Source organism: Phyllobates terribilis, unplaced genomic scaffold (assembly GCF_046119375.1).
Source record: "Phyllobates terribilis strain yellow unplaced genomic scaffold, ASM4611937v1 Scaffold_1__5_contigs__length_1240528914, whole genome shotgun sequence".
In the NCBI taxonomy this organism is placed as follows: Eukaryota; Metazoa; Chordata; class Amphibia; order Anura; family Dendrobatidae; genus Phyllobates; species Phyllobates terribilis.
The window spans coordinates 1,169,633,933-1,169,644,718 of NW_027362761.1; the positions used below are offsets into that span (position 1 = coordinate 1,169,633,933).

The following is a 10,786-nucleotide window of genomic DNA, read 5'->3' on the forward strand; positions in this document are numbered from 1 at the left end:
GAGAAAATAAATAAAATAAAAAACCTCTTACCATACAATGCAAATTGGATTCTAAGGAATGACAATTAATACCATTCACAAATATGCAGGGTGGGCCATTTATATGGATACACCTAAATTAAATGGGAATGGTTGGTGATATCAACTTCCTGTTTGTGACACATTAGTATATGGGAGGGGGGAAACTTTTCCAGATGGGTGGTGACCATGGCGGTCATTTTGAAGTCGGCCATTTTACATCCAACTTTATTTTTTTCAATGGGAAGAGGGTCATGTGACACATCAAATTTATTGAGAATTTGATAAGAAAAACAGTGGTGTGCTTGGTTTTAACGTAACTTTATTCTTTCATGAGTTTTTTACAAGTTTATGACCACTTATAAAATGTGTTCAAAGTGCTGCCCATTGTGTTGGATTGTCAATGCAACCCTCTTCGCCCACTCTTGACACACTGATAGCAACACCGCAGAAGAAATGCTGGCACAGGCTTCTAGCATCCGTTGTTTCAGATGCTGCACATCTCGTATCTTGATGGTATGGTGTGGTATATGGGGTACAAAGATAGTGGGGCCATTCTTCATCAATGGAAACCTCAATGCCACTGGATATCTGAAATTGCTACATGATGACGTGTTGCCCTCTTTATGCACTGAAGATGGCACGTTCCCTGAGGTTTTCTAACAAGATGGTCACCACCACATTATGGGTGTCAGGTCCGAGCATTCCTACATGAACAGTTTCCTGGAAAGTGGATAGGTCATCGTTGGCCAGTTGAATGGCCACCAAGGTCTCCCGATCTGACTCCCTTAGACTTTTATCTTTGGGGTCATCTGAAGGCAATTCTCTATGCTGTGAAGATACCAATCAAGATATCTGATGCTGTTTTTATGGAGAGAGTGATACTTTCCTATGCACAGATGACTTTCTGTCCAGGTCTTTCAGAGATGTTGAACAGTCTAGTGGGAAACATATGGTCACATATACGGTATAGTTTGGATCCTACTTTATCCAGATGGGTATTTGTTAATTTTATTAATGACCTGTTAATATGAAGCAATTTCTATTCTGGGTTTCGTGGTCATTGAAATACGTGGTTCCTCGTAACAGAAGACATGATTAGTGAATGAAGGCCAAGCCTGAAAGGTCAACATGCAGTGGAGGCAGTCATTTTATGGAGGAAACATGTGAAACAACAAAGACGTAATGGGTCCCAGTGCAAAACCCAATAGTGCTCCAATATGTTGAAGAGGGGCTTATGGGCCTTTCTAGTTATTAGACTCTGGCTAATGTTGTTATCTCTGAACTGCCCCTAGTATAGGTGAGTCCCATGCACCAAATTTTGGCATTGCTAGAGATGGGCATTTATTACCCTGGATCAGGGTTCCCTTTTACAGAAGAGTCGTCAAATTGATTGCAGCTTGCTTAAGAAGGCTTATCATGGGGTCACCAAAGTAGTCAACACGTCCAAACCATGAAATAGAAAAAGGTATACGCCGGTAGCTACTTTAAAGTAGGAAGAGGTGTTAAGCTGGCCATACGCAGCACAACTGTTGGCCAAACGTTCGTTCAGCAGACGGCTATCTACCGCCTTCCCCATACACAGGTACGTATGGCTGGACCAAGCTTTCATGTGTTTTCAACCATAAGAGAGGAGAAAGTGGCTTATCTCCCCTGAGTGGAAAAGGATCGGTCATTAAAATTCCAGTGGTCTGATCCTTCTCTGCCCAAACATCGTCTGTCGTGGGAGAGTTGGGAAGCAGTCCTACACATCAGAGGTCATGTGGTGCTGCAGAAATCGATAAGCTAGGCTGACTATCATCCAATGGCTATGGACCCTTTACGATTTCCTTGAAGCCTTCCCCATTGGTAGTAAGGTTGAGAAACACAGTGAGCAAAGTGTTCCCTCCATGTCATAAGTAGACACCAGGACAACTATAGTCTGAAGACCTCGCCAAACATCTCCTTATGTCTTCCTAGACCTCAAAGAATATAAAATGGAGGGAATTTTACTTTATGGATAAAAACTAAAGGGGAGCTACAATATTAGAAAAACATGGCAACTATCTACCAGAAACATTGTCACACCTGTCTATAGGTTGTGTCTTGTATCTGTTAAAGTAAATGGAGCTTAGATGCAATATCACGCACAACATTTGAGCAGACTCTGTGCTGTTTGTGGAAGAATATAGACATTTTTTAATGTTAATACACATTAGTTGAAAGCCTGCAACTTTTGTTGAGCGTGGTCAACAACCCAATGTGTATGGGGGTGTCATCTGCCATTGGGGGAAAAGAAGGACCAAGCGTGTTGATTCCAACATGCTCAAACCTTTGTTTCCCCAAGAGATAGATGCATCTGGTAGAGGCTAAAGCTGTCTTCACATCTTACATGTCAGCTGAGCACTTGCTTGTCCGATAGCTATTCTTCAAGACGCTTCCATCCTCATGTATGCTAACTTGGTCGAGAGTGCATCAATGGGGAGAGGGTAATAAACCTCTGCCAGACTTCTCTGGCGGTGACTTTTCTTCTGTGGGAACAAAACATTGGGCATGTTGAAACTTAACATGCCTAATTCTTCTTTTACCCTATAGGTGGTTGGAGGAGTGTTAGGACTCCTGTCGGATGTCTAAAGTGTATGAGTGGTCAATGCTGCCAAAGGAATCTATTTAGGAGAGTAGAGACCATATTACAGTAAAACAAAAACAGAAATACCAATTTGGAGGTAGTCTTCCACAAAATATATACATGTGGAAAATGTTGCCTCTTATAAATCTATTGTAGAGAAGGAACTATTACCACATGGACAATTAGCTAAATAATAATAATAATAATAATAATAATAATAATAATAATAATAACAACAGCAATAACAATAATTATCATTACTAAATATAAGAATTAAAATGGAACTTTTTGTAGAACGAGTACTAATTCTCTCACACTACCTTTCTTTTGGCTAACTCTTAGTATTTCCAACCTGTTCTGAAATTTCATAAGAACGAATATATCTTTATCAATTTCCCATTCTTTTTGAGCATGGTTTATTTTTGTATTTTTTGAGAAAACCTTGAAAATTCTGAAAGACTCAAAAGAAAATATAAGTTTCATAGAAGTTCTAACGTATGCAATGACATGGAGATGATGATGATGGTGATGACTGGGATGACAGTTTGGTCACATCGATGATGCATGAATATCAAAGCATCAAACTAATACTCATCCACGTAACTCCGAAAAACCAAGGTGCTCGGCCAGGCAACCTTCAGCACTCTGACAACTGTAGAAAGGTCAAGGACCGGACAGGTGGAGTGTTCAACATTACCTGGCCTGCACTGGAGTCTACCCAGAACCTGTTATTTGGCAATACTAATTGTTCTTTTACCTTCCCAATGACAGAATCGAGCTTCGTGCCCTTGGAAAGATCAACAAAGGAGAAGAGCTTAGCGTCTCCTACGTGGACTTCCTCAATCTCAGTGAAGAGAGAAGAAAACAGTTGAAGAAACAATATTATTTTGACTGCACTTGTGCTCACTGCACAAAGGGGACCAAGGATGACCTGCTACTGGCTGCCAAAGATGGTGATGACAAGGTATTTTGGCAACATTACAATCTATTGAGGCTTGAAGACAGTGATGTGAGGGCAGAAGATGCAATCACACCTGGTGCCAAAGGTGACCTAAAGTTTTTTTCTGCCATATAAGAGGACAGTAGTTAAAGGGGTTATCTCATGAAAAATATTTATGAAAAATATATGATCGGTGGAGGTCCAACCACTGGGTCCCTCTCTGATTCCGAGAATGGAGGTCACAAGATCATAGAGTGACCACCACTCCATTAGCTTTTATGCGTGTATGGGAACGCTAGTGCACACAAGAACGAATCCTTTGTCTTGGTGAGGAATAAGGCAAATGAGCACATATGATCACCATGCAGCCACTGGCTATTGGAGTGGCAGTCTTGCATTCGCACTACAGCTCCATTCACATGGGAGCACAAGACCCCTGTTGTGATTGGTGGCATCCCAACAATCGTCTGTCAACAATTTTCCTGACTCAACAATCATCAATCAAACTGGAAAAAGTTGTTGAGTCTGGAAAATTGGATGAAGACCTAGTTGGTTATAAATCTGTTGGTGTCAAACAGTTCCTGAAAGGGATGTAATTTTATATTTGCTAATGGGGCACAGGTCCTTCATGTACATCACATGAGTAATAGTTATATTAGTATTTTTCATATACAGTATATATTGCTTAATTTTTTGTGTTTGCTGTGGTGCAACGTATCCTATATGTAAATGACAGTAGCGCTGTTATTAACATAATGTAGTCAATGCATGAGATGGGTAAGAGGATGGTGGTAAGTCTTGTACGAGCATCTAGGAGAATCAAATTCTGCCTCCATTTAAAGGGGTTATCTAGAAAAATGGGTGCTTTCTTCCAAAACTTGTTCCCCAGTCCATGGGTTGTGTATGGTATCGAAGCTCAGCTTCACTGTAAATTACCTTGTGAGTGGGGATGGGCGGACCCATGGATGTTTGGGTCCATCAGGTTCAGCCAAACTTTATAAAAAAGTTCAGTTTAGGTACCAGAACGGTTACCCGAACTCGATCCAAAACTCCATTCAAATGAATGGGGGGCCCGAACATCCGGCGGTTCCCATGCTGTTATCTGTCTGACATTGCGGGAAACACCGGCTCTGATCAGCAGTAACCTTACTGACATTACTGCAGGTCACAGCGCTGCAGTTCCCACGCTGTCACAAGAAGACAATGTGTGGGCAAGCTGTGACCGGCGGTGAAAAGGTCACTACCGGTCAGGCGTCGGCTGATGAGTACTACTCTCATCAGTGTATGCCTGGTCTCGCTGATAGCAGTGAGAGCAGGAGATGCTGATGAGAATATTCACCAGCCGACGCCTGTGCATAGTAATAAAGATGTCAGTATGATATATAATTAGTGCAGTGCATGTGTAGCTTACTGTACATGTATTTAGCTAATAAATAAATGAAAGACAGAAAAAAAAAATGCTGTAAAGTCCCCCATATTTTTAATGCCCAGCTGAGGGAAAGCAGACATCTGAGGGATGGTGTTATTACTCTGGCAAGGGGGCAATAAACATGGAGCTTCCCAGGCTAGTAATATCATCTCACAGCTGTCTTCGTAGCCTTTACTGGTTATTAAAAAGGGGGACCTCCCCAAAAAAATACGTGAGGTCCCCCCTATTTTTAATAACCAGCAAAGGCTAAATAGATAGCTGTGGGTTGATATTAGTAGGCTGGGAAGGGGCCATGGATACTGGCCCCCTCCCAGACTAATAACACCAGTCCTCAGCCTCCCCAGAAATGACACTTCCATTACATGCGCCAATTCTGGCGCTTAGCCTCGGCTCTTCCCACTTTCCCTGGTGTGTTGGCAAGCGGGTAATAGGGTTGGGGTTGATGTCAGCTTTGTAATGTCAGCTCACATCAAGCCCAGGTGTTAGTAATGGAGGGGTGTCTATCAGACACCCCCATTACTAACTCAATAGTCAAAAGTAAGAAAGACACACACAGAAAAAAGTCATTTAATTGAACAAAACACACCCCGACAAATATCCTCTTTTTCCCATTTATTAACATAAAAATAAAAAATCAAAGTAATCCTCACCTGTCCGCCGATAATCCGTAATTCTGATGTCCCTCAATGAACCCTGAGCAGTGACATGAGTAATGTGACCGCTCAGCTAGACAGAGCTGAGCATGAGAACGTGGCTTTGTGTAACCGGCAGTAACCTTAATGACGTCACTGCCAGTCACACGCAGCTGCAATCTCACACTCAGCTCAGTGTTATCTGGCTGCCAGGCTGAGCGGTAACATTACTGATGTAACCACTCAGCAATGCAACCAGGTGTAGCAGAAGTAAGGATCCTCGTGGGACATCAGCATTATGGATTATCGGCGGACAGGTGAAGATTACTTTATTTTTTTATTTTTATGTTAATAAATGGGAAAAATAGGGGACTTGTTGGGGAGTGTTTTGTTCAATTAAAGGACTTTATTCTATGTGTGTCTTTATTAATTTTCACTACGAGGTTAGTAATGGGGTGTTTGATAGACACCTCTCCATTACTAACTCCCGGCTTGTTGTCAATTGACATTACAAAGCTGATATCAACCCAAAAATATTACCCTGCTTGCCAACGCACCAGAATTGGCGCATCTAATGGATGCATCATTTCTGTGGCGGCTGCGGGCTGCTATTTTTAGGCTGAGGAGGTCTAAATATCCATGGCCCTTCCCAGCCTAAAAATACCAGCCCCCAGCTGTCTGATTTAGCTTGGTTGGTTATCAAAAATTATTTATTTAAATAATTTAAAAATATGTTTTGGAGAACCCTCTACTTTTGATAACCAGCCAAGATAAAGCTGACATCTGTCGGTTTTACCTGTGCTTGTTATCAAAAATAGAGGAGACCCCATGTCTTTTTTTTATTAATATATATATATATGCCAATACCTGACATGGCTGTGATGGGACCGGAAGTGCCCATACAGAAGAAGCTTGTTGATTGGCTGGGCTGCAGCTTTTAAACAAGCTTTATTTGGGCGGCTGAACCCGAACAGTAAAACAGACTCCCGGGAGAAGTCTGTGTTCGGGGTCTGTGCAAGGACACTAGGTGTCCGGTTCGGACCTCGAACTTTGCCGTTCGGGTTCGCCCATCACTACTTGTGAGTTTTTCCAAAGATACAGCACTTGGGGTTGCAGTTTCCTATACAGGTGCTGTCCTTTGCAATCTATTTACAGGCTGGACACATTTTGTAGCATCTACTTTGTATACTGAAGTGGATTATTTGTGGGAATGTTTATCAGAAAGTTGAGTTTGTCCTGCAAAATGTTACCTATTTGGGGAAATTTTGATGATACAATATCACTTATCTCATTTGTTGTTGCAGCCTGCAGAAAATGTGGTGAAAGAAGTGGTCCAATTCTCAAAGAGTACCCTGGAGAAAATAGACAAAGCTCGGGCGGAAGGATCTTACCACGAGGTGTGTAGTAAGTGCCAATAGCTGTGGGTGACACGGCTTTATTTTAATGGGGGGGGGGGATATTTGGTATCAACTATGGGTAAAGCAAAAGGATTGCTTCATTGCAACTGGTCTTCTTCTCTATGGCCATCTAAAAGGGATAAAAGCATTCTTTATTATGCATAACTGGTGGGGGTGCGACCAACTGAGCTCCCAATGATCTCCAGAACAGGAGACCCTATTCCCTCCACTCTTTCTCAGCTGCAAGATCAATTGTGCTGAGAATGCACCCTGGTGCCCAATTCAAAATCCATGGCACTGATGGAAAGGAGGAGGTCCCAGTGATCGACCTACACCCTCACCAATTAGGTACATATCTCTCACTATGTGTAATGCCCTTTTGAGTTTTCATGGTTGTTTCATTGGTTTCAGTCTTTCCTAAAATCCATTTTCACAATTCGGTGACAGGTGGTGAAACTTTGCCGGGAATGTCTTAAGAGGCAGGAACCCGTCTTGGCAGACACCAATATCTACATGCTCCAGATCCTGAGCATTGTCTCTGAGGTGCTGTCCTACCTCCAGATGTTTGAGGAAGCTGCCGAGAACGCCAAGAAAATGGTAGACGGTTACTTGTAAGTAGTTAAAGCTGAAGATATATGTGAATGAGTGACTGACAATTATAACAAAAAATATGGAAAAATTATCTTACGCTATTATATTTTGGGAGGTACTCAATTTCTAAGTGGAAAACCACTTGGATGAAAGTCTTTAGCGCATTGTTTCTTGGGAATCAAGTATGTACGATATATCTCCTCCAGAAGGAAAAAAGAAAACTGTAGTCTCTGTAGTTCCAAAAGTGGATACCCTGAGACATGGATACTCCAATATTTTGAGGCAGCTTACAAATGTAAAATTGTGCTGCTCTGGGACCTTATTGAGGATAGTTTTATGAAAATACAAGTTTATAGGGAGAGTTGTTTTAATACCCGATCTCCTTATTACCAACAGGAAAATATACCATCCAAACAATGCGCAGCTCGGGATGTCAATAATGAGAGCTGGAGTCACACACTGGCATGCGGGACTCATTGAAGTTGGTCACGGGATGATCTGCAAGGCTTTTGCAATCCTTCTAATCACTCATGGACCCACTCACCCCATTACCAAAGATCTAGAGGTGAGTCCATTATATCCATCACTGAGCTTTATATGCAGAATACGGATCAAAGAAGCTTTTAGAAATTGTGAAAAATCCATAAATAGTAGTGTATGATGAAGAGTGTAGCAGTTACATTCTTCTACATATGGGGCAGTATTACAGTAGTTATATTCTTGTACATAGGAGCAGTATTATAGTAGTTATATTCTTGTACATAGGGGCAGTATTATAGTAGTTATATTCTTGTACATAGGGGCAGTATTATAGTAGTTATATTCTTGTACATAGGGGCAGTATTATAGTAGTTATATTCTTGTACATAGGGGGCAGTATTATAGTAGTTATATTCTTGTACATAGGGGGCAGTATTTTAGTAGTTATATTCTTGTACATAGGGGGCAGTATTATAGTAGTTATATTCTTGTACATAGGAGCAGTATTATAGTAGTTATATTCTTGTACATAGGAGCAGTATTATAGTAGTTATATTCTTGTACATAGGGGGCAGTATTATAGTAGTTATATTCTTGTACATAGGGAAGTATTATAGTAGTTATATTCCTGTACATAGGAGCAGTATTATAGTGGTTATATTCTTGTACATAGGAGCAGTATTATAGTAGTTATATTCTTGTACATAGGAGCAGTATTATAGTAGTTATATTCTTGTACATAGGGGGCAGTATTATAGTAGTTATATTCTTGTACATAGGAGCAGTATTATAGTAGTTATATTCTTGTACATAGGGGGCAGTATTATAGTAGTTATATTCTTGTACATAGGGAAGTATTATAGTAGTTATATTCTTGTACATAAGGGCAGTATAATAGTAGTTATATTCTTGTACATAGGGGGCAGTATTATAGTAGTTATAATCTTGTACATAGGCGCAGTATTATAGTAGTTATATTCTTGTAAATAGGGGCAGTATTATAGTAGTTATATTCTTGTACATAGGAGCATTATTATAGTAGTTATATTCTTGTACATAGGAGCAGTATTATAGTAGTTATATTCTTGTACATAGGGGCAGTATTATAGTAGTTATATTCTTGTACATAGCAGCAGTAATATAGTAGTTATATTCTTGTACATATGGGAGCAGTATTATAGTAGTTATATTCTTGTACATAGGTGGCAGTATTATAATAGTTATATTCTTGTACATAGGAGCAGTATTATAGTAGTTATATTCTTGTACATAGGTGGCAGTATTATAATAGTTATATTCTTGTACATAGGGGCAGTATTATAGTAGTTATATTCTTGTACATAGGAGCAGTATTATAGTAGTTATATTCTTCTACATAGGGAAGCATTATAGTAGTTATATTCTTGTACAAAGGGACAGTATTATAGTAGTTATATTCTTGTGCATAGGGGCAGTATTATAGTAGTTATATTCTTGTATATAGGAGCAGTATTATAGTAGTTATATTCTTGAACCTAGGAGCAGTATTATAATAGTTATATTCCTGAACACAGGGACAGTATTGTACTGTAGTGGGTATATTGCTGTACCTAGAGTATGGGGCTGTAGTTGATATATATTATATTGATGATAATATTTTTGGCCAGTATGAGTGGTTTCGGTTATGGCTATAGGCCATTATATTGACCATACCTGAACCTACCAGGACGTTCTCTGACAGCCAGCTCCTTTGCATTGATAGAAAACATTGCTTTGCCTGTTATTTATGAGAATATTCCACTGTTTGCCCATAAATAGTTGGGCGTGGTATCATCGGTATGATCTCTTTGTAGGCGATGCGGGGGCAGACAGAGATGGAGCTGAGGATGTTCCAGGAGAATGAATTTGTCTATTACAAGATGAGAGAAGCCGCTCTCTCCAACAAACCATTTCAAGTTATGGAAGAACCAAGTAATGAGGCCCCATCAAATATGTTCCATAAGAAACCATAGATGGAGATGATCCTTCCAGTCATTTGATCCCGGCATTCTGCGATCTGACCTCAGCAGGTTCCAGTCCACGGTGCAGATCCGTGAATAATCTGCCACAATGAGAGGATTAATATACGGGCCTGATCTGCTTGAAGTGTTTAGTGATATCTGAAGCCAATGTCTGTAAATGATGAAGTCACCTTCCCATCTCTCAATAAAGACTGTGTATGAATTTATAGTCTCCGGAATATTTGCTCTTCCTACCACAGAGGAAGTATAGTTGTAATGGATCGGGCAGCCATGGCCGAGGTTCGCATCCGCACCGCGCTACAGTAAAATGGGGATGGGTGTGTATGCTTTTACCTTGGCGATACACCTCTGCAGACTGCATACTGCCGCTTGACATGGCAGGCGAGGACCAGATGGAAAAGAGACGAATGAGGGAGACCAGAGTCCAAAATTAAACTTTCCTTTATTTAATAACTTGATGAGAAGGTATGTACATGAGATTACAGACACAACACTTAAAGAATACTTCTTCTGCTACTTCTTCCAGTGGCAGGAACTTTATGGTTACACGTGGCAGTACAATACTCCCATTACATGTTACATAAGTTCAGCAAACCATTATGGGAACCTTTATCTTAATTTTAAGGACCAGATGGGTCAAGGTGTGTTGCTACGACCCTACACAGTTACTGTCAACTTACCATTGATTTGT

At 40.5% G+C, this 10,786-nt stretch overlaps 1 protein-coding gene across 2 annotated transcripts in view; it reads left to right on the forward strand.

Moving 5' to 3' along the window:
* The window catches only part of SMYD1 (SET and MYND domain containing 1), a 48,953-nt gene extending 38,656 nt beyond the window's left edge, over positions 1-10,297 (forward strand). For both annotated transcript variants that reach the window (XM_073649147.1, XM_073649148.1), the window contains 5 exons: positions 3,398-3,590; positions 6,932-7,024; positions 7,472-7,635; positions 8,012-8,180; positions 9,928-10,297. In XM_073649147.1, the coding sequence (XP_073505248.1) occupies positions 3,398-3,590; positions 6,932-7,024; positions 7,472-7,635; positions 8,012-8,180; positions 9,928-10,086 (778 nt within the window). In that variant the 3' untranslated portion in view covers positions 10,087-10,297. The remainder of the gene's footprint in view (positions 1-3,397; positions 3,591-6,931; positions 7,025-7,471; positions 7,636-8,011; positions 8,181-9,927) is intronic.
* Positions 10,298-10,786: the final 489 nt, after the last annotated feature.